Here is a 24,378-nt window from a genome sequence, read left to right as displayed (position 1 = left end):
AAAAGGAATGTAATCAGATGTAATAAAATGCCGTTTCTGCCTCTGCTTTATAAAGTTCCCAGCGACAGGCTCTGCTTTGAGCCATCGCGCTCTGCCTCTCGCAGTCTGGCACTAGGGAGATTCCTCCCCGCTCCATCAGCGAATTGTCACTTTACTATTATTATTTGATCTCTCTCCATGTGCCATTAGCCGGCCATTAGCGGGTCCGGACCGCCGTAGGTATAAAACCCCGCGGGCCGGCGGAGCGCTGCCTGCCTGCGGGGCCGGGGCTGCGGTGAGCGCGGCCGGGAGAAGCCGCCGTGCTCGGGAGCAGCGCGGGCAGGCCGGCGGAGGCTGCGGCCGCTGTGTCCCGCTGTGTCCCTGCGGCAGGGCCGGCGGGGCCAGGGACGCGCAGCAGAGCGGCGGCCTCGCCGCCCCGGTTATTTATAGCTCGGCGCTGCTTCCAGCCCAAAATTAGCCTGTTGGCCGGGCTGCTGCCGGCGGGGGGGGGGGGCCGGCTGCGCCCCCCGCGCGGGGCCGGGCAGGGCGCGCCGAGCCGCAGCGCCGGGTTCGAGCCGGGCCGGGCCGGGCCAGCTGCCGCGGCGCGGGGCTCGCCTGGAATGCGGGCGCCGGGCGCGCGTCGCGACTTTTATGGAAAGTTGCAGCGGCGGAGCGGCGGCCGCAGCCAAGGGGCGCTCGGCAGCGCAGCCCGCCCGCCGCCGGAGCGCCCCGAGCCGCAGCGCGGGCAGCGCACAGGTAAGAGCGGCTCCGCCGCCGCGGGGCACAGCGCGGCTCGGCCCCGGCGTGTGGCGGGGCTGCGGCTGCCTGCCCGGCCGGACCCGCGGTGGGAGCGCCGTCTCCCCTCGCCGCCGAGAGCCGTCCCGCTCCGCTCCGCCGGCGGCCGGGCCGAGCAGAGCACAGCCCGCAGGGCTGCGGGGCAGCCGCGGCGGGGGCAGCGGGCTGGGGGCGGTGCAGCCGCGGCCGCACGGGAGCGGGGCCGGCAGCGCCGAGCGGGGTCCCTCGGGGCCGGGGTCCCGCCGGGCTCGGGGCCGCAGCGGTTTAACCGAAGGCGCCGCCGTGCGCGGGGCTCGGCCCGCCCGGCCCCGCTGAGGCGGCCCGGGGGACGCGGACCCGGGAGGGCCGTCCCGCCCTGCCGTGAGGGACCGCGGTGAGTGATATGCGGCTTATGAAAGTTGGGTGAAAATCCCGTAAATCCCCGGTTTTCAGAAACACGCGGAGGAGTTCGGCTTTGTTGGTGTGGTGTTTCGCAGCGAGGGCATACGGAATGCGCCCTTTGGTTCTGCTTCACTCTGAAGTGATGGCTGTAAAAAAGTGGCGTGGAGGAAGATATTTGGCTTCTGTGACAGCTTGCAAATATGTTATTATCATGTTTGTTTTAGGTAATTAGGGGCTTCTTTTAAGCCAACAAGTATCGAAAAAAAGTAATGTTTAATGAAGCATGTTGGAATTTCAAAAATTAATCAGCGAATAGCTGTATGGTAGAAAATATAGTACTCTTAACCTTAGATCTCAGGTCTTAAGAGACATTGGATCTCCTAGAAAATTATCCAATGAAATTATGAATTATAATTGGTGTTACTGCATAACCAAGTGTATCAATTAAGGAGCATGCATGAGAATGAGAATATGACTGGTAGGTGTAGAAAGCACAGTCTGGTGAAATACAAGAGATGGGTAGATGGTTTAAGACATCAGTAAGGAATACTTTCTCTGACTGCATTTGGCATGTGTTAGATGAGTACTTTTCTCAGTGAAAGAAATCAGGGAAGCATTTATGTGGTTGTCCAGCTTTGAAAGTCCTTTAAGGAGGACCAGTGCTGTGGTCAAGCTGGCTGTGGGGAGGCAGTGGGGAAAGCAGTACAGGAGGCAATGGAAGTGACCCCTGCTGTGCACCACAGGCAGCTGGAGCTGCTCAGGTCAAGGTGGTACAGATGATCCAGCTTTTACAGGCACCCCCAGTGGGGTAGGGGTGCTCAGGGAGAAGCAGCAGCATGTCTCTAGGATGCCCTGGACACCTCTCCTTTGTGGCAGAGGCAGAGCTCAGGCCTTGACCACTGTGGATCACCACCCCTGCTTCAATCTGAGCTGGCCAAGAGCATTTCTGAGAAGAGGCAGAGGGGATGTCCTGTCAGTGGGGAAGACACAAATTGCAGTAACACCTCATGGTCAGTATTAGCATTACCTTGATCTCTGAAGTCCTATCTCTGATGTCAACACAGCACATGGTTCATCTTCAGCTGCTGTGACACTGCTGGGAATGGAGGAACTGTGGCGTGGGGCTAAATATCCTGGTTTTTCTCTTGAGACCTCAGTTCACAATTTACTGCCTCTTCCATTAGGATCAGCAGATACCATGGAACATGAAATCACGGGCCAGAGGATCCCAGCAGGACATCCCCATTACCTACCAGAGCAGTCTCTGAACCCCCACTATGTTTGCTCTGCAGCCAGTACACCCCATAATAGCAGAAGAGAGTAAGGAATCAGCAGACCTTTTGTACAAAGAAGGGTGATTACATTTTTTGTAACAGCTGGGCTGAATGGCACTGTTGCATTAGGAGTGTTTATGTGTATAAAGCACAGGCATCCTTTATAATACATATGTTTTATAAATAACACCCTATCTGCAAGGAGTATTCTACAACAAAATAAGACTCTCAGCAAATGTTGAAGCATGATAAATTCAAAGACTGAGGAAAAGATTATGTATGAAAAATTATCTGTGTCACTTGTTGGTAAGCATTCTGGTCTTCAATTATGAAGACATAATGATGGAAATACAAGTGAGTGGAAGTAGTTTTGCATTTTGTATTTATACAAAATGTGAGGTTTAGACAGCTGGTATTAATTGTCATAACTCACTGGCTCCAGTGGAGCTGATGGTTGATGCCAGCTCAGGATCTTTCCCTATGCACGATAATTTTAGTATCTACTTCAGTATCTGTGATTTGGTACAACAACTGGTACTGCCATTCCAGACCAGTTACAGGGAGGACAGAAATGATGACCATTTCCCCTCCCTCACCCAGTTCTGTCTAATATTGTGTTAAATATTTCAATGCTGTGTTTGAACACAGTGCTGTGGACTGTGTTTGCCTCTGCTCTGTGCTTTGGCTGTGAGCAGTGAGTTTCCAACTCTCACACTTTGGTTTTCTTATATAATGGAGTCTTCCCTGCAAGTAGATCACAAAGAGGAGACAGATGGTGAACGTAACTTAGTCCGTGCCATGAAGGGCTTATTTATAACTCACCAGTAGGAGAGCAGGGGGCCTCCTGAAAGGAGAAATCACAGAGGAACTGGACCTTTTTTTAAAGTCCTGACTTCATGCTTCTATTGTAAAGAGTGGTGTTCAGTTCAGGGAAATGCTGGCATTTTGTGTGCCTCATCGGAAGAGGATGTTTATCATGCCCCTGAAAAACAAAAACTTTTAAAAAGAAAGTGAATTTTATCATTTACAGGAAAGCTTTTTGTTCTTCAATCTGGTTAAAGCAGCACAATTTTTTTTTTATCAATTGAGGACTCTGACCTGCTTTCAGAAATGGAAATCAATTAAATTTCGGAGATGGATTTTGGGACTTGTGAGCTATCAAACTTTCTGTGTCCCCTTAATTGTTTTCTTTTTTGACTCTTTTTTTGCCCAAAGTAAAATTTTAGGGAGGCTGCATGAAAAGTTGAAAAAGTGCTATGATCATAACAGTTAAAGGCATATTTGAGGTGATTGCCTGTCCATTTACAGTAAATGAGAAAGATGTTTGAAAGCAGTAATACATTTTTTTACAGAACATTTCTAATCTGTTGCCTGGTTTCCGATGCATTATTGGTTTTGTATTAAATTTTCACTTGACCTTAAGAGATCCCTCTCTGCATTATAGCCAATCAAGTTAAATGGCATTTTCTCTTTCTTCCAATTACAGAAGTAGGACCATCAGTCACTGAATGCAGGTTACATTTTTCTTGAGGAGTGGACCTTTCAAAAGGACCCTGAAGTCTGGTACTTTCAGTATAAAACTCATAACACCAGATTAACTTTATCAAAGATATGTCATTTAATTGTAGGACAGATAAAAAGTGGAGAGAAAAAAAATCACACTATTTTCAGGTGAATGCTGGAGTGATGAGACTGGGTTGGCAAAGGGTAATAAGCTGAACTTGTTTTTTGGTCATGGTTATGTTCAAAATCATCATCTGGAATTTTTTTCAAGTGGGAAGCTTCAATGAGAAGCTCTTACAGCTTCTGCTGAGGTACATTGATTTTGGGAAATAAAAGATGAGACTGAATATTAAGATTGAACAGCTTTGTAACAGGAGAAATAGTTTCTGAAGTGAGCAACTAAACAGGCAGGCTTGTGTTCCTCAAAAAATAAGAATTGCTTTTATTAGATGAACTCTGGAAAATACAAACAAGAATACATACATATAAATGCACTATTTCATATAACTAGTTCATCTCAAAAGGGAATTAGTAGGTCAAGGTTTCTTGGGTTGGAAAACCTATTACTGCATACTTCTGCAAAGCTGTTGGCAGATGAAGAAGGCACTATTCTTCCATGATTTGTGGGTGTCAGGACTTCCTGATGACCATTTCATTGACTGTGACCCTCTCCTGATGGTGAGGCAGATACAAAGGAGCTTCAATCTGCAGTGATTGTTCCTTGTCATTGCCTCACAGACCCAACCCAAAACTCCAGGAGTGCTTCTTTTTCTCTTAAATATTTTGATTGTCTTTGTTGGAAATTACCATTCGCCCTGAGGGGTGCCTGAGGCAGGGTCCAGCTGCTGGCCCTGCTCAAGGTTTAATGGCCATGGGGAAGGATGGAAGTGCAAACATGGTAGTATCATGTTTAGAAATGTGCTGGTGCTATATATCAATCTATTTTACCATCAGGGCTGGAGTAGGATGACTTGCAGAGGCAAAATGCCTTAAAGCCAGCTGGCTAACCTTCAAACATATTAGAGTTAGTGATGCCAATGAACTGGAAAGTAGCCTAAAGTAATAGCAGATATGGCAGTATTCCAAATGGCAGAAACATATCTGCCATCTTGAAGACCCATAGCCTGTTGGACTGGCACTATTTTGGAAGTTCAGACAGCAGGAATTTGCCAAGAAAATTTCTTCCAACATTCTCACTTCTAAGGAAAATTTCAGATTTGTTATCCCACTGTCAAGAAGTTCAGGTTATTGGAGCTATCAGACCGATTCAAGACAAAGTCTTGACTCATGAACATCATCTTCTTCTTACAATTAATTGCACATAATAAACCAGACTTTGGAATAGTCAGTTATAAATGACTTTTGGATGAAGCCCTGTCCTTGGGGTACATTGCAGTGGTCAAGATTAGTGGTAACCTTACCTTGAGTTGTTGAGGTGAAATGGAATTTATTGTGATAGATTATCTTTGACTGTTCTCTGCTCCAGCCCCATGTCAAGGGTAAAAGGTCTCTGTGTCCCAGGTTACTTCAGTGCAAGGATTGCACCAGTTCATGGCATTCCTTTGTTTTCTGATGGGTTCCTGCAGTAAACCTTTGAGTCGGCTGCTGCATGTTAAGTACAGCCCCAAGTGAGGAAGGAGCCATTAACAGAGCAGAGTAGCAAAAGAACAGAGAACATTGTCTAAGACCTGCTTATAGAAATATGGAAGTTAAAAGATTTGAAGTAGTTTCAAGGTTATACTGATCACAGTGGGGAATTTACTTACATGCATAGAAGTCAGCTAAAGCTTACAGAGACGTGCAAATGCTGCACAGTGTACAAATGGATGGTGAAGCCTATAGAGAGGCTACAGAACGCTGGTGCAGTAATCTGCCTTTCTACACTCCACACAATTCTAACATGCTACTGTTGTCCTGAAACAATCTCAGTAAGAACTGCCACTTAGTGATTATATGTTCATGTGTTCACAGGTGAGAAACTGGAATGCCTTGGATTCCTATCAGTCTACAAATGAAGGGGTGGGTGGGGGTGGTGTGACTTTCTGTACTGATTTGTTGAAAGAGAACACCAAAGTGCTCTCCAGAACATCTCTGTTGAAGCCAAATTTGAAGAGTATAGAATTTGTAAGTCAAGGCAAGTACTGGTAGCTAAATGCTCGTTTCATATGTTGTGACTGCTTTCATTGGGAAAGACATCCCAAGATCTCTAAGAATCCCATTCCATCTGTGTAGCTACAGCAGTGCTGGTGAGCATCGGTGATGCTGGAGTATTTTTGAAAACTTTACATGGAAACAACTCTTAACATTAATTATTTTTAAACTACACCAATGTTTGTGTTTATAATCTGTTTGCAATTAAAAATTAGAGAATTTGAAAAATAAGAGCTTACTTTTCATTTAATGAAAATCCCTGACTTCAGCTCTTCTAAACTACAAGTAAGAAGCCCCTTCCAGTGGTAAGCTGCTATTCCAGCATTTTTGCTTAAAATCTTTAAGCTCTTTTTTGCACCATGTCTGGCACACTGACGTTTTAGACCTTCCTGGCACTCAGAAGATCAATACAATACAGACATCAGTAGCATTGGAGTCCACATCATGATTTCCTTCCTCCCACAAGCTCTCATAGACCTGAAACTTGAAAAGAAAAAAGAGAAAGTGTCTTTCTGTTAGCTTCCTAGTAAAATACAGTGTACTTCAAAATTTCTAACAATTTTCTTCTAAAAAATGCTATGCAATTTCTAGAACCCAACTAAATTACGTAAATGCTCTATCTGTATGCGGCTCCGGCTCCAGCCCAGCCCAGCTCCAGCCCAGCCCAGCCCAGCCCAGCCCAGCCCAGCTCCAGCCCGGCTCAGCCCAGCCCAGCCCAGCCCAGCCCGGCTCAGCCCAGCCCAGCCCAGCCCGGCTCCAGCCCAGCCCAGCCCAGCCCAGCCCAGCCCAGCCCGGCTCAGCCCAGCCCGGCTCCAGCCCGGCTCCAGCCCAGCACAGCCCAGCCCAGCCCAGCCCGGCTCAGCCCAGCCCGGCTCCAGCCCAGCTCCAGCCCAGCACAGCCCAGCCCAGCCCAGCCCGGCTCAGCCCAGCCCGGCTCCAGCCCGGCTCCAGCCCGGCTCCAGCCCAGCACGGCCCAGCCCGCCCCGGCCCGGCCCAGCCCGGCCCGGCCCAGCCCAGCCCGGCTCAGCCCAGCCCGGCCCAGCCCAGCCCAGCCCGGCCCAGCCCAGCCCAGCCCGGCTCGGCCCAGCCCAGCCCGGCCCGGCCCAGCCCAGCCCGGCTCAGCCCCGCCCAGCCCAGCCCAGCCCGGCCCAGCCCAGCCCAGCCCGGCTCAGCCCAGCCCAGCCCGGCCCGGCCCAGCCCAGCCCGGCCCAGCCCAGCCCGGCTCAGCCCAGCCCAGCCCGGCTCAGCCCAGCCCAGCCCGGCCCAGCCCAGCCCGGCTCAGCCCAGCCCGGCTCCAGCCCAGCCCAGCCCAGCCCGGCTCCAGCCCAGCCCGGCTCCAGCCCAGCGCCAGCCCGGCTCAGCCCAGCCCGGCTCCAGCCCAGCCCGGCTCCAGCCCGGCTCCAGCCCGGCTCCAGCCCGGCTCCAGCCCAGCCCAGCCCAGCCCAGCCCAGCCCAGCCCGGCTCAGCCCGGCTCCAGCCCAGCCCGGCCCAGCCCGGCCCAGCCCGGCCCAGCCCAGCCCAGCCCGGCCCAGCCCAGCCCAGCCCAGCCCAGCCCAGCCCAGCCCAGCCCAGCCCAGCCCAGCCCAGCCCAGCCCGGCCCAGCCCAGCCCAGCCCGGCCCAGCCCAGCCCGGCCCAGCCCAGCCCGGCCCAGCCCAGCCCAGCCCAGCCCGGCCGAGCGGGGCGTTCCCTGCGCGCCCACGAGCGCCGGCAGCTGCAGTTTGGCAACGGTTCGGCTCCGAGTTGTTTGTTCTTTGAAATGGAAATTAGAACCCAGTATTTAGGACTGTATAGAGGAGTTATGAGCATGAATAGTGAATCATAAGCTTGTTCTTTTAATTACTGTGGCATACTTAGAACCTATTCATGTCTTCAAAAGCCCCAGAGGACCAAGTGAAATTGTGATACATCAATTTCGGCCTATGCAAACTTATTTACAGGAAGATGGTTAAAGCATCATTTAAAAGGAAAAGAAAGGAATCTAACTACAACCGTTTCTTTCAGGTAGAAACTGAAAGCCACCTTAAACATACGAGGTACAGAGCACAATACAGTAACCATGAATGACATTGCACAGAAAACTGAGGTATGTACCAATTTTAAAGTAATCAAGGCAATGTAATAATTTACAACTGATGCTTGCAAAAGTAATAATTACAAATAATTGTAATTAATAGTAAAAAATAATAGTAGAGTACAATTACACTGGAAGTCTGCTGGTATTACCATTATTTTTAGACAATGACAGGGGACTTGTTAGGTAGCTTAAGATTTGATGGAATCTGTGAGTTATGTTCTTATTAAAAAAAAACAAGGAGGAGGGCAAAATAAATGCAATGAAATACGAAGAAGGTTTAAATGTTGGTGGGGAAATGCTGGGCAGCATTTACACCTGATTCTAAAATGTAAATTACTAGGCTACCTCAAGTATGTCTTCTACACAGACTTACTGAGTAGCAGGAACAAAAACTTCTGGTGTAGGTTGAAAAATATGAAACAGGGCATGTTTTTAGCCAGTTTTCTAGTATTACTTTATTGAGAACATTCCTGTTGTCATCACTGTAAAGAGAAAAAACTTCACAGTAATTCTGAAAGTGGGAACTTTTGGTGTCTGGACACCCACAGAGCAATCATTGGCAAAGAAATGTCCATTTGCTTTATGAGCATCAGAGCCCTGGTAGTCCAGCAATCTTTGCACTTTGTAACATAAAATCACTGGGATCCTGCTTTTCTCTAGTTATTAAAAAAGTAAGCATATAATGTACTGGAAGTTTTAAATTAAGAAATACTACTGTTTATTTTAAAACTATAGATGGCTGTTGAAATGGTGCAGAAAAACTCTCATTGTATTATGCATCTATGTCTTTATCCCTTTTAAATGTTGGGGCACAGCATCTCTTTAGTGACTGCTTAAGATTGAAAACAACAATATAAATCTGTATCCAATTTTAATAGTTTAATATAATGCTGAATGTTGTTTTGGATATTTTAGCATTATGACTGTTTGTGAACAAATACAGTGATACTTAACTGATGATGGCTCATGGCACAAAGTTAATAATCTCAATTGCACTTGTGTTTTATGTTCTTACATACTTTCTAATCTATCAGAATATTTCTGTCCATCTGTTTCAACTTTCTTTTTCTTGTCTTCATGTCTTCTATATCTTCATCAAGATTCTGCTTTCTTCATCTAAACCCGTCCAAAAGTCCTATGTGCCCAAGCTTCACAAGGGTGATGTAAAGGATAAATTTGAAGCTATGCAGAAAGCAAGGGAAGAAAGGAATCAAAGGAGATCTAGAGATGAAAAGCAAAGAAGAAAAGAACAATATGTTAGAGAGAGAGAATGGAACAGGAGAAAGCAGGAGGTCATTTTCTTTGCTAATATTTGTGTTATATTAATATTTAATATACCTGAAAAACTATTCACATTATTTGAACACAATAATACTGGGTTTTCATTTAAGTTACAAAGATAGCTTACTTTCTGTGTTTCATCAACCAGATGAAAGAACTGCTTGGATCTGATGAAGATGATGACACCAAACTATCTAAAATAGAAAAGGGTTATGTTCCAAAGCTCATAGGTAAGAGAGGCTCGACTTTAATGGCCACAGAATTCACTGGTGTTAGATGGAACTGCTGAGCTGTGCAATTCTTGTTCACAGGAACTGTTAAAGGCAAATTTGCAGAAATGGAGAAGCAAAGGCAAGAAGAAGAAAGAAAAAGAATGGAAGAAGAAAGAAAGCGCAGAATTGAACAAGATATGATTGAAAAAAGAAAAATTCAAAGAGAATTGGCAAAAAAGGCACAGGAGGTACGTTCATCTGAACACAACACAACAGTCAGGATGTAATTGCAAACATAAACACCAGAAATGTTTTGTATTGATCAGAAGGATTTGATATTAAGATTTTTGATAGCAGAGATTTACAAGGGAGATGCTTAGTGGGATGGAAGAGATATAATGTTCAGGGAGTCTTCATTTCTTTACAATAACAGTTTTCTTTTAAGCTCTAAAGTTGAGATGTAGATGAAACTGCGCAGGCATAAACGTGGTAGGAACCAGGCACAAATTCTGGTATCATATGCATATGAGTTTACTAAACTAATTTGAAAATGTTTTTTTTAATTTTATCAACTCTTACTTTAGACAACCTTTCCTTCTAAATTAGTGAATAAAGTTCAGTGATACATGAATTAAGTAAGCAAGAAGTATTAAGAAAATACCAGTGGCAGGCAAAAATAAGAACACTAATGCAGTAGAAATAATAAATCATAAAGATCCAGGTCATGTTTTATTCCTTTGCCATTCTGTGAATCATCATTGCATATATATATATAAAAATAAAAAATATATGAATAGACTCCAACTGTTGTTGATGCCAATGAAGCAAATTCTGTCTTTTGCAGAATTTTGTCAAAGGATATCAAACGTAATTCCTTCTGCAAGTTTTCTTCAGTGCTGCAAATACTGCAGTGAGATTAAACATTTAAATGACAGACTAAAAACATGCGCAAATTTCTATTTAACCAAATGATAGTAGTATGTAATTTAGGTTTGAATTTGCTGTAAGAAAACAGTGCTATAGGAGAAGTCAATCTTTCCACTAGAACTTCTAACATTGTTAAAACTGTACTTTTAATTGACATTGTATCTAGCATGTATTTAATTTACCCTGCAAGGCAGAAGTACATACATGTAGAATTTTTACAAGTATGATAATTTCAGACCATAACATAGGCACACCTTAGGAAGCAAGAACAGCATTAGGCTTCTGTCAGGAGGTGAGCGGAAGACAATGTCACTTGAATCAGAAATAATCAATGACTTTGCTTTAGATTTTTTAATTTTTTTTTTTTTAACCAAATTCTGGAATGTTTAAATGAAGAATGGACATCTCAACTACTGTTCTTGGCTCAGCACTGTGTTGACAATGCTTTAGCAGTTTTTGTGTGGGATGCTTTATGTCTTGTTGCCTCTTCCTCGACCTATCTGGAGTATTCCAACAGAGCTTCAATCATTACCAGATCTGTGAATTTATGTGATACATACATATCACTGATACAAAGTGAATTTCCAGTTCTGTGTTTGCAACTCTAAGGCAAAGAGCCAAATTAATGTAATCATATGAAATTCTCATTTAATAGATTGATGACTTTAACAATACGGGAACTGAATCAGCAGCTGAGGTAATCAGATTTTTTTAAAGAAATATTCACCTACATTTTTATTCACTTTGTTTTATTATTGTAATTTGGGTTGGGAAAACTTAGAAAACAGCACACAAATATCTAATTAAAGTTCAAACAAGGAGCTAACAAATTTTTAATGTATATGGAACTATGTACTTGAAATCAATATATTGAAGTCTGAAACAGAGCCTTGACTATGAATACTTTGTGGTTAGTTAAAAACATCTGAAATGTAAATATTCAAAGCCACCCGAATTATTTTATATATATATTTGGAATGATTCTTTTAAGTCCTCTGGCTTTGCAAAGAATTATCTTCAAAGCTCTTTGCCTTAAACTTGAAATTAAAGGGGGATTCTGACAATATATAGATGTTTGAACAGCTCACTCAGTTAACTTTTTTATTTTTTTACTAATATACCACATGGGTTTTGATTTCAAGTCTTGCAAATAGATGTTTCATTTCAAAAAGCTGGGTCCAAAGGTCCTGTTGTCTTCCACTAACACAAGAAAATCACGCTTCTACTACAGTTTTGGAAAGAAAAAACTAAACCCGCAAATTCATCAGTTTAACAAGGGAAAAATTTGGGTAAATTATATTTTGGCAAATAAGTTGTACAAGAAGAGTTGGAGTAGCAACACCCTTCAAAAAAATAATTACTGTACCTGACAAATTATGTATTAGAAATTACAAGTAATATATTTCTGTGTTGAGCTATTGGCTTATTCCAGCCACAGTTTATTATCATTTACATAATAAATGTAAAACTGGAAGTAGAGTGTGGTTACAATTGCTGTGTATTCAAAATTACACCTGTTCTTTCCCAAACCTTGAGTTTTTATGGCTAACAGTTAATGAAAACCTATAAAGAAATTAAGGAATTTGCCAGCTGTTATGTTTAAAATATAATTCTGTTCTTGATACTCTTCATAGATTAGAAGAAAACTAGTGACTGCCACAGGCAGGTGGATTTATTCTTGTGGATAATATTCAGTACAAGTAAATCTTTTGGAAGCTTTGGTGCACACAGGTTAAAACAGCAGGTTCATTAAGAAATGAGTCTATCTAGAAGTCAAGTTTCATGAAAATATAATAAATATCTTTTTGGACAGGAAGGGGATGATTCACTACTAGTTACAGTAGTGCCTGTAAAAAGCAGGACACCTGGGAAGATGAAAATAGCTTCTGAGAACACAGGAAAGGAGACAGCAGAACAAAGAAAGACACAGGATGAAGAAATGAAGCTAAAATATGAGGAACAAAACCAATTCCTTAAGGAATCCAAGTGCCTTTCATCTGTCAAGGTAAACCAGTCATCCAAAAATACCTATATAATAGATATTTATTGGCTTAAGATACAGCTGTTTAATTTTTCTTACACAGGGTCAAAATGAAAACAGTGAAACTCAAGAGCCTCTGTCTCCTGGTAAGCTGAAAGTCACATTTGAAGAACTGGAAAGACAAAGACAGGAGAATCAAAGGCGGCAAGCAGAAGAAGAAGCAAGACAACGTTTGGAAGAAGAAAAGCGTGCCTTTGAAGAAGCCAGGCAGCGAATGGCAAGTACACGTTTTCTTCATGTTGGTACAGAATTTGCACATTGCTTTTAAATTCTTTCCTGTATGTGATTCTTCTTTCTTATTCCTTAACTTTATTTTAGCTGTTAAGACTCTGGAAATAAGTTTTTGAACGATATATTTGGTCTTTGCTCTAACTCGGTGACTGTACTGACATAATGCTTTAGACACTCTTATAGTAAACCCAAGAAATACAGGTGTTTTGATTTTGCCAGCAACTTAGTAGATTTTCTGTCTGCACTTTTTAGTATCTTAAACTGTAAGCCTTCAAGAAGATGAGAGTCTGTCTTCTTCTTAAATAATGCTGCAGATGGTACAGTAACAAGTTTATGATGCAAACATTCCGTAGGAACAGAATGCTATTTCTTATCCCCATATTTATTTGTAAATGTGATAGAAATATACATCGATTACAAATTCTCTTATGAAGGAAGGCAAAAAAAAAAAAAAAAAAAATCAGTTTTTCTGTGTGTACTGACATAAACAACAACATACTATAAATTACTAGATTAAGTCCCCTGAATTTTCAGAAATGCAGCTCACAGATCCTGTTTCATATTACCTGGAAAACTGTCTCTATTTGTGTTCTTTATCATAAGTCAGAGTAACACTAGATCAGCTATAAACAGACTTCACTATAGATCGTTCTTTGATCATACTGAAGGAATCATACATTTAGTATTAACCAGATAGTTTAGTTCTGTATTTTCTTATTTTTCCATACTCCATTTCCAATTGTATTTTTAAAGTTCTGTATTTGAATACTTTTGCCGTGTATAGTCATGATCTCTATGACTTTCTTAATTCACATACAAAATTCACATACAAAGAAGGTTAACAAGAAATGAGACTTTAATCTTGCATAAAAACTTGGAAAATATTATTTATAGAAATTTTCTAGGTTTAACAGAGTATAATTACGCATTAACAGTCTTGAAAAAACAGCTCTAGATCACTATTTCAATTATATTTCAAAAACATTCAATACATTTATATTCTAAAGAAACAAACTTAAACAAAACCAACAACACAGAACTTCTAGAATGCTGAAACACACAAATTCCCAACTGGTCCATACTGAGAGAGTTCAAGGTTCAGGCAGATACCCAAATTGTAGTTCACTTCTTCATCTCCACCTCCAGTAGATCACTGTTGTTTCACACCAATAACCTTGCCATTATGCCAACAATTAACTTTTTTCTCTTTTTTTGGGGGGGTTGGGCAAGGGATTCTAGTGAAGGAGAAGAGCAAAGAAACTGAAGGAGAGTGAACTTTATGAAGTCACTTAGAACACTGAAGATTAGTTCACATCTCTCTTCCTTATGATTATGCATTTATTTATCAAGTAGTAAGAAATAATTTATAAATTCTCCACATCAAAAGAAATTTTCTAACATGAAGCTGTACCTGCTGACCAGTGGTTGTCAAAATTTGAAGTAAACATTTTTCTTAAGAATTCAGCAGTTAATTTCCTTCAATTCTTTAATTTTTTCCATTACAAATTTCAGACAAAACATTTCTCTAATTCCCTTAATGGGCTACCCCACATACCAGTCCCAGGGCTGTTCACAGTATAGAGATCTGGATAATCAGCATTCCGACAGCTCCCAGTCCACTTCCTCCACTAACAGATAAAGTACTCTGGGATATCCTCTCAAAGGGGTTCTTGATTGCAGTTTGCAAACCACAGGCTTCTCTTAGCAGGTAAGTGTTCAATGGAGAGAAGCTATAGTGAAGAGATCAGAGTATCTCAATTCCTTTTCTTTAGTGATGATTAAATGTCTAAAAAGAAAAGAAACAAAAATCTCAGTCTGGAATAATAGCAAAATGCTAACTGATTCAGTTTTGCTATAAGACTACAGCATTTCTTTAACTGGCGCACTGATGAAAGTGATTTCTATCCAAACAAAAAGACTTGATGGTATAAGCATCTATGAAAACGATGTAAATAAAGAGAATAGAGCGTCATTTACAGTAAATGATCTAACAATGAAACCATAAAGTATGTACTTAACTGTTTAGCCTCTTCCTGATAACAGTTCTCTGAATTACACATTTGAAATACACATTAAAAATACACAGATTTTTAAAAATTGCAACAGTTAAGTGTAGGACACTGAAAATTTCATTTCTCGCTCTCTTGGCTAAAACAAAGATTAAAATGTTTCTCACAGGAACCTAACTCTTAATGCATTTTCTCCCCCAAGGAGAAAACAGTATTTATAAAAGATCAGAAAGGAACAGAATTTTTATTTACTATAAAGAGTATTTTTTCTTCGGGTATGTGCTATTTATGTTTTCCTCTATTCTCTTAAGATAAATGAAGGTGGCGACGAAGAATCTGAAAATGCTGTTAAAGAACTCCGCCCTGGTAAACTCAGACTCAGTTTTGAGGAAATGGAAAGACAGAGGAGAGAAGAGGAAAAGAGGAAAGCAGAAGAGGATGCACGACGACGCATAGAAGAGGAGAAAAGAGCATTTGCTGAAGCAAGGAAGAATATGGTATGGCATTTCGGTTTAGCACAGAATTTAATTTTTACCTAAATCTCAATCTGGAAAGAAACTCTGGGAAAAAACTTTAAATAGTTAAGAATATATGTTTCAACTCCTTCATGAATCACTTAACCTTACTATTTATTAGAAGGTAATGGGGTAAACTAGTGAAGTTCATTTACCAAAAATCATCAGAGAACAATCCCTCCTCACAGCCAGCCCAGAGAGGACTTCAGATAATTTTGTCAAAACCAGCTATTATATACAAGTGGGTATTATTGGGCTAGGTGCAATATACTTGGGAAGCAAACTGTTTCCACAAGGAGGGTTTGTTGTTTTGGGTTCTTTTTGGGAAGAGCAATTTCTTTTACTGCTCCAAGTTTATGCCCCTATAAATGCCCATGTGGACCCTGCACGGTGTCCACCAATGATATCTTACTACTAAAGCACAATGAATAGTAGAAAAATGCTCACTGCAAGTATGAATCTTCCAGTCATCTGTGGCTCTGTAGTTAGGAAAAATTAAAAGGCTGAACTCAGTTACTTGATGTTTTTTATGCTTGTTCAGAGAAAAACAAAAAATAACTTGTGGTGTTTACCATTACAACTATCTTGTAATACTACCTTGTCTCAACAAATACAGATTTCTGTAATATGCAAGGACTTAAAAAATTTGAGTTAAGATTATACTGGAGACACATTTCCAGGGGCTTAGGACTGACATAAACTACCTGAAAACACAGAAAGATGCCTGATTTCAGAAGCTAGGAACTATTACTTATATTAAAAATAATGAAAAGGCCATGGAGCTTTTAACTGTGGTCTTCATACTTATTCCAACCACTTCAAGATTCTGCAGGTTTTTGGGTATAAGCCAGTTACTTATTGGTGGATATCAGGAAATACAGCATTGAATTACACAAATATAAACTAGAATTAAGTAGTGTTTGCTCAAAAAGGGGGGAGGGGGCAGGACCTGCCAGTCTAGAACTGTGGAATAACCAAGGCACCTGGTAGAATCTTCCTACATCCGCTGTGGCTGAATTGGGAAACACCAACTGCATGCCCAATAACATTCTCTTAATCACTCAAAGTCATACTTGGGAGAGAAATGAAAATTTTGTATGAGTACTGATACTGCTGGCAAGGCTCCCTCTGCCTGGAAGTTGGGCCAAGGACAAGACCAGTGCTAAAAGACTACCTAGAAAGGCTACAATGTGAATTTGTATTTGATATTGTACTAAAAAATAGCATTTGTATCTCCAAAGAAAGAAAACAGAACCTAAAGCCACTTAAAAATATCCTCAAACCAAAACAAGAATGCTACTGGGGACTTCTGCCACTACCATTTTATGAAAAGGAAGTAGAGAACTAAAGAAAGCACAGAAGTATGTGCTGCTTCTGTTTCTTCCTGCTTTCTTGAGAAACTTTTTTTGAGCTCAGTGTAGCAAGAACCTAAACTTGAGTTCCAGGCAAGAAAAATCTCACTGATAAACAGGGTTTAATCCATCAGATGCAGCACAGAGGCTGTGACTGCTCTACCTGCAGACAGTGAAAGTGGTCTGTAATTAAAAAATTACTGAAACATATTTTCAGCATTTTTGTACTTGAAGGTTTTCTGTTAAGTAGCATCCTGAATACAAATACTATATTTCCTACTACTTGTAACAGAATATAACCCTCTGTTTTCCTTATTTCCCATGGCTACAAAATGTAGCAGCAATGAAGACATGTCCTAAAATGTTTAAAAATATAACAGTCCTCTCTTACAGAGGCAGTAAAGATGAGCATTAAACTATTATTCCAGGAACCTTTTAATGTTCATTCATTTAAATTTAGTTTTGGAAGTATACACTTGCAGAAATGGTAGTATTGTGGCTGGAAAACACAAATGCCACCTCCTTTTGGATCCCCCCATTTCACATAGATTTGTGCTATTTCCATGTTCCCCAGCATCAGTGTGATCACATCTACTCTGAAGCAGTTGTCTTTCACGCCCATCAATCTTTTTCTAATAGAGACTGCAAAAACAACCTCAGCATAAATAAATAAATAAATAAATTTCCCAGTTTCCTTTTGAATATTTGTTGACCATGCTGCAAACTGTGATTGTTACATGAATATTTCCCACTACCAACCATTTCCACTTTGCAGAAAAAAAAGTATGGCCCAATTTCACAAAATATGGCTAAAATATTAACTGAACTAACTAATTAACAAACTAACAGGGGTTTTGTACATCACACAAATCAGCTAAGTCTTCATGGTTTTTAACCACGGAGGAGGTGGTGCACTGTCTTTTTGTATCATAGTAAGTCAGAAGTACAGAGTCAGCTGCTAGTGCTTGCTCACATTCACAGCTTTTGAACTCTAGTGGGCAAAATCTCAATTGATGCTTCTTGTGGTCACTTAGGTTTAGTATCTTCTTGAAGTGATGAGCTTATGAACTAATGCATCACCAGCAAGAGACTTTCATGTTTCTTTGTTGATTTAGTTATAGGTAGCCTCTAAAAACTATGGGGCATCACTTTCACTATAGGAAAGAGTTCACAGCTTTGGTTTTTGACTTCACTTCTCTGTAACACAATTTCAACAAATGCTCATATTACATAAAACAAATGAAGCATGGGCTGAAGTCCAACTGTTAGCTTAGAAGGAATATCTGAGTAAAATCTGTAGTGAACAGCAGAATTTGAGTGGGATTGGGCTAAAAAGCTACTGAAAGAGCTGTGGCAAATAAAGAGCATATAGGCAAAGTAGGTCAAGAAGGTGGTGTGAACCAAGACACCATAACGCCAAAAGCAGAGAAAAGTGTGAGTTACAATGGCAGTAAGCAGCAATAAACAGAAGTAGTGAAAAGGCTCTTAGAGAAATGTCTATGACTGTCCTTTATAAAGACAGTCAGAGCATCTTCTCAGATGGGAATGCTCCTCCTTTAATTATTTCTATCATTTGACTGGTTACTGCTGTTGTTGTTTATAACTTATGGCATATTGAGCTCTCATGTCTGCTACAAGGCTTCCAATACCTGTGCTGATTAAACCGTGACAAAAGCAACATCACCCCTCAACTCAGTGCCTGACCTCACCTCACCTTTACCTACAGAACATTCATATATTCATTCATGTCAGTTTTATCACAAGCATACATTAAAATTCCTGCATAGTTCACTGTCACTGCTGGCTGCTGTTGTAGTGTTCAGCTTCATATTTTAGTACTTCACCACATTCAGTCTGGTAAAATACTAGTTCTTGCACTTGGCTATTTTGGAAGTAATGAAAACTGCCTTTCCTAGGTCCAAGTATCTTACGAATTAGTCTAAAAGATAGTCCAGCTGTTCCTAATGCCAGCCAAGCCTAACCCTACTCTGAACCCAGACAAGGACAGGGGAAGGAAGAAACCTTTGCTGGTGGGTGTATAAACCAATAAACTGGGCACATAACAGCACAATTTGTGCAGAGAGAAGAGTTTCTTCTGAATGTTATGTTCAGTTATCCTTACTGGGAATACTAACAGCTTTAGAACATGAATATAATTCAGATTGCTTAAGAAAAAGATTACAGACAAATATACTTCAGCATTAAGAAGAATGACATTTAAACACAAACACTTTGTGTGAAGTAAACAAGAATGAATTACTTCAGGTCCTGAAAGAGCATTTAGAGGGCATCCTCCCCTGCAGAGGGAGACTACTGCATTTTAATAAAACCACCTAATCTTCATTATAAAAGTTTAGTAAAAGTAAAAAAAAAAAAAAACAATCCCCCAAATCACTCCCTCCCACATTATTAGAGGAATACCCACATTGGCACAGAGCACCTTTCTGTGCTGGGGCAGATGTGACATAGTTACTTATCTTTATGTACTAGAAGTGTCTGAAAAATGCTGTCATTTCAACACAGATATAATTAATACTCTGAATTTCCAGCAGGTGCTGGATGATGAATCACCAGAAATGTTTAAAACCTTTTCTCAAGAATCTCTCATACCTGGCAAACTGGAAATTAATTTTGAGGAGTTGCTGAGACAAAAAATGGAAGAAGAAAAGAGGCGCACGGAAGAAGAACGCAGGCAGAAGTTGGAAATGGAAAGGCAAGAATTTCAACAGCTTAGACAAGAAATGGGAGAGGTTTGTACATCAAACTATATGTTAAGCATAAAAATATCACTTCATTATTAAAATCTCAAAAGGTTAGGACTGAAAAGACAAATGCCTTTGAAAGAAATTTTAAATTAATACATTCAACATTAGGTGAAAGGAAAGAAAAATATAAACCCTTATTTTTAAAACACCATATAATGACATTTTCATCTATTTACCAAGAAAAAGTGTTTATCCCTTGCCACCTTAGAAGTAAGTACAAATTTGTAATTGGGTTTTGCAGTAATTTCTGAAAATTCTGGACTATTACTAAAATGATTAGATAATATTTATGATACTGGGAGAACAGAAATATCTACTTCCCAAAAGAATACAAAAACAGAAGTACAAAATGGCAAAATTCTTGCCTTTTCCTCAGAGAAACACTGTGCTACCTACTGAGAAAAATACAGCAGGCTCAACTTTTTTCTAATTGGTGTATCAAGAGTTTGAAGACTGTCACAGTTATTTTAAAAATGACACGCAAATCTGCTTTACATCGCAATGTAATCCCATTCATCACATCACGAACCTGATGTTTAAAACATCACATTCATGAATTTTGCACTTCAGTTTGGCTGTGGGTGGCAATTCTTTATTATTCCCTTTTAAATGTTAGAGAATGATATTAATTTATTATTATTTTTGTTGCAAAGCTCGAGCAAGCAGTAAAGGCTTTAGCTTATGATGTTCTCAACTAATCCTGGGGAAGCAGAGAGAGACAAGGACATCCAGCTAAAATGCATGTACACCTTTACCATCAGACAGAAGTCATAAAAGGAAGGAGAAAAATATCAGTAATTACAGCTTCAGATGTGGTTTGACAACAGGATCCACAACTGCCCTTTCTTTTCCAGCCACAACATCCTGAAATGCCATTTACTTTTTACTGAATTTTAAAAAGATAAAAAAGGCGTTTTTGTATTTTTTTTTAAATTAAAACAGCTGTATTTTAGAGGATTACTTCATATCACAGTGCAAGGAAGTAGAGCTGAATTTTGGACTCTGGATAAGTAAGTTTTTTGTACAGGTCTGTGTCGGGTTTTCCGAATCCATGAAGGGCAGTTTACTGACAGCAATCCTCGAACAAGTGGCATATTCAAGCAAGGTATTTTTAAATATGTAGTTAGTTGAGATAAGATACAAATGCATTCATCATGAGACAGCAAGGAAAAAAAATTACAGGAGAAAGGTCTCTTAACTAACAGAACTGTAATGTATTGAATTATACCATCTGGGGGGAGAAGGGGTAGAAAAAATAATGAGGGCATTTTCCATCTTACACATTTTGTAATTTCTGAACAGCTGGAAGAAGAGTCTGAAACTTTTGAGTTAAGCAAAGAATATGAAGAACTGATGAAGCTAAAAAGAAGTGGTTCTATTCAGGCAAAGAACTTAAAAAGCAAGTTTGAAAAAATAGGACAACTGTCTCAAGAAGAAATACAGAAGAAGATTGAAGAAGAGCGAGCAAAGAGAAGAGCAATGGATGAAGAAATAAGAGAAAGGGAAGCTGAAAAATTTCATGAGGTAAGCTGCATTCTGTGAATGTTAATGATCTACTTATTCATCATACTAATGATCCAGGAGTGGACAATGCTGCTGGCTTCACCGAATTTTGTTGTTTCCGAAATTAAGTTTTCCTTTCTTTCCTGTTCCCTCCTTTGGATGCTTAAGGATATCACACCTCAGCATCCCTTAAAGAAACAGCACCACTTTATTATCAGTGATTTGGTCATGCAGAGTTCTGCTTTTCTGCTCAAAACCCTACAATTCAGCATCTTAACCTTAAACCTGCCAGTCTGAGGGCATAAAACATCTATATCTGAGAATTATCTATTACTCATCACTTGAACTGCTTCTCCTTCTGAATTGTTAATTCATTCTCCACTGAAACAATACCATTTGAAGATCAAGCCTCTGTCATGTATACTCACTCCTCAGGGTAGAGCAGAGAGGGCGCCTACTTATCTAGACTTCATTTTTTCAGAGGGGAAACCCCAAGAAATGGAGCTATCAGTGTAACCCATTGACAAAGTGGTCTGTAATTTGTAAGCTCAGTGCGAACTTTTGTGACAAAATGTAAAACTTTAACAGTACTCAGCCTGATATGAGCCTCATTTTGGCTCTTCTCCACAGGTGTCACTTCAGCATCAGCTCAAAGTCTTTCCTACTTGTGACCTTTAGGATTGACACTCATTGTTTGAATAAGGTCAACTGTTTTAGGTGTTGAACCCATGCTAACATCACGGCATACAGCTCCAGTCACTGAGCATATACAACTGCCCAGAAGTGCTCAACTTCTATATGGATAGAATGCTAGGAATACTTTTTTACCCATTTCTGAAAGTACATGTGCAAAAATCTTGTCCTATCCCTGGGATGAACTATCATGAGACTTACCCAAGGCTCAAACCTCTGAAAAAAATTAGGTCTCTGTGTGGCTTTGCTAGTTTTACTAGAATATGTATGTGTAAGGCAATAAATAACAGTTAAGCCCTGTTTTTAACCATTATTTTCCAAGGATGATGACGTAGATGTGACACCAGCCAAGAAATCCGAGGCTCCATTTACTCACAAAGTAAACATGAAGGCTCGTTTTGAGCAAATGGCAAGAGCCAGAGAAGAAGAGGAGCAGAGGAGGATTGAGGAACAAAAATTACTACGTATGCAGTTTGAACAAAAAGAAATTGATGCAGCATTACAGAAGGTATAAATTGCAAAATAATATTTTCCAGTCGTGTCATTTAACTTAGCTTCTAATTACCACTATAGGCAACACTACCAGCAGGTGCTAGGAATTGCTGCAATAATATAAAATTGCTTTTGGTGTTTGCACATAATCTCTATGGAATCAAAGAATGGTTTGGGTTGAAGGGACTTTAAAGATCATCTAGCTCTGATTCCCCTGATGTAGGCAGGGACACCTCCCATTAGATCAGGCTGCTCAAAGCTCCATCCAGCCTGGCCTGAACACCAGCAGAAAAGAACAAGACACTGCGAAGGAAGGTCCTGACATCCTCTGAATAGTTTGAAAATGGAATTGACACTCATGCCTATATTTTATGCCAACATTCCAGCCCCATTAAAATGCACTTACTGCCTGTGGCATATCCAGGTTGGGTGCATTGTTATGTACTGAGGACAGAGGTAGAATTTCCCCTTCCCAGAAACACAATAACTTGTAACCATATGTGTATCACTAACAGTCATAGTGCTATTGCTACTTTAAATGTTTTAAGTCAACTTATTTTAAAACAGAAAAGGGAAGAGGAGGAAGAAGAAGAGGGAAGCCTTATTAATGGTTCTACTTGTGAAGATGAGGATCAAGCTCGATCTGGAGCTCCCTGGTTCAAGAAGTCACTGAAAAACACATCAGTTGTTGACGGCGAGCCAGTAAGATTTACAGTTAAAATTACCGGAGAACCAAAACCTGAAGTTACATGGTGGTTTGAAGGGGAGATGTTGCAGGACTCTGAGGACTATCAATATATTGAAAGAGGAGAAACCTACTGCCTTTACTTGCCAGAAACCTTCCCAGAAGATGAAGGGGAATATATGTGTAAAGCAGTCAACAATAGAGGTTCAGCTGCTAGCACCTGTATTCTCACAATTGAAAGTAAGAGCTAGCGTTTTAATTTGCTTAAATCTCAGATAGTCTTCTTGCATCTTTCCTGTTATGAAATTCTAACTTCCTGTCTCTCTTAATCCTTTTTCTGTTTTCTAGCTGATGACTACTAATGCTCTACTTTAGCTGGAATCTTTCTTCCCCTCAACTCTTATTGCATCATCTCTTTCTCTGATGGGGCCAACTAAAGAAAGCAAGGATGTTGATTAATTTGTCATTCCCGCATCAGATAAGAATATACCCTTCAAATTGTGAGAATTCCCTACTCAAAAACCAGTATCAAAGGCTAAGATTAAAAAAATCATTGTATGAAAGATCAACTGAAAGAAAAAGCTGAATTATCATAGTGCTCCAGCATTTGAAGACCAACTCTTGTGTAACAGAATAAAGCTGAATACACGATCTGGAAATGTGTATAGTAGTGTATCTCAAGTGGTGTATCTTGCATGAGCACTGAATATTTAAGCTATTTTACTTTATCCCAAAGGCACTCTACTGGCAAAGGAAATACTTACTGATGATTTTCAAAAACCAAAGTGTACTATTTTTTAAGAATAAAAGAAGACATAACTGCTCACCATTGTTTCAAGAACTTATGTTTTAAAATGAGCTTGCATTGCAAATGTTTTGCTCTGATCAACCTATGCAGCTAACAATCTCAAATAAAAACTATCTCCTTTAGGTTTGTAGTAGTCTTCAAAGTACCAACACTTGCCTGTAAAACTTGTGGTTTTTTTATTGATTAAGTAATACAGAAGAAGGTGGTGACATCTATGATTAGCTCATATTTAAAGCTAGTAAAAAACAAGCTTTAAGAAGAGTATTTTCATAAAGTGCCTGTTTCCTTAATCTTAACACAGTAAGTTTATTGCCACATCTCTAAATATTGTTTTCTTAAGACTACTGTACTATTTTAAGACCTCCTGACATCAACATTCATGTCACATATGCTAACACCCATCTGAACTATTCAGATTAAGCTTCTAGAGTAAATTGACAAAAGAAAGCCACATTGTTAAGTACTTGTGTATAGGCCTTGACATAAAGGCAAAGTAAGCTGCAAGAAATTAAATTTATGTGGTCATTTCAAAAATTAATTTTCCTGTGACTGATTCTGTTTTCTCTGTACAGTTACCTGCAGCAAGTCACTCTCCAGCCTCATTAAGAAATGGTAAGGAGCTGCATGGTGTATTGAATTTACCCTAATAACCACACAACATTTTACTTCATTTTTGTGGGTGGTGTTCATTCACAGAAGTACAGGT

At 40.5% G+C, this 24,378-nt stretch overlaps 2 protein-coding genes across 28 annotated transcripts in view; one reads left to right on the top strand and one right to left on the bottom strand.

Moving 5' to 3' along the window:
- Positions 1-244: 244 nt before the first annotated feature.
- Positions 245-23,690, top strand: NEXN (nexilin F-actin binding protein; the record flags this gene model as incomplete). Of its 14 annotated transcripts, none has more annotated exons than XM_079314098.1 (15): positions 260-274; positions 8,086-8,167; positions 9,259-9,450; positions 9,588-9,669; positions 9,751-9,899; positions 11,234-11,275; positions 12,392-12,583; positions 12,663-12,836; positions 15,171-15,356; positions 19,276-19,476; positions 20,519-20,596; positions 20,794-21,015; positions 22,010-22,195; positions 22,747-23,104; positions 23,213-23,690. In XM_079314098.1, the coding sequence occupies exons 2-15, from the start codon at positions 8,141-8,143 to the stop codon at positions 23,224-23,226; spliced, it is 2,103 nt and encodes a 700-aa protein (XP_079170224.1). In that variant the 5' UTR covers positions 260-274; positions 8,086-8,140. The 14 variants fall into 14 exon arrangements, with proteins under 14 accessions (XP_079170218.1, XP_079170224.1, XP_079170225.1 ...); XM_079314088.1 differs by lacking the exon at positions 260-274 and adding an exon at positions 475-735 and having other exon boundaries at positions 8,090-8,167; positions 19,279-19,476; XM_079314091.1 differs by lacking the exon at positions 260-274 and adding an exon at positions 478-735 and having other exon boundaries at positions 8,090-8,167.
- Positions 13,689-24,378, bottom strand: part of FUBP1 (far upstream element binding protein 1) — a 33,992-nt gene continuing 23,302 nt past the window's right edge. For all 14 annotated transcript variants that reach the window (XR_013775307.1, XR_013775308.1, XR_013775309.1 and 11 more), the window contains one exon: positions 13,689-14,636. Coding sequence is in view for 7 of the 14 variants with exons in the window: in XM_079314105.1 (XP_079170231.1) it covers positions 14,619-14,636 (18 nt within the window). In the remaining 7 variants the exon portion in view is untranslated. The remainder of the gene's footprint in view (positions 14,637-24,378) is intronic.

The sequence above is a fragment of the Erithacus rubecula genome (assembly GCF_903797595.1).
Source record: "Erithacus rubecula genome assembly, chromosome: 10".
NCBI lineage: Eukaryota > Metazoa > Chordata > Aves > Passeriformes > Muscicapidae > Erithacus > Erithacus rubecula.
The sequence above is the reverse complement of the archived record's forward strand: the minus strand, read 5'-3'. Positions and strand labels throughout refer to the sequence as shown.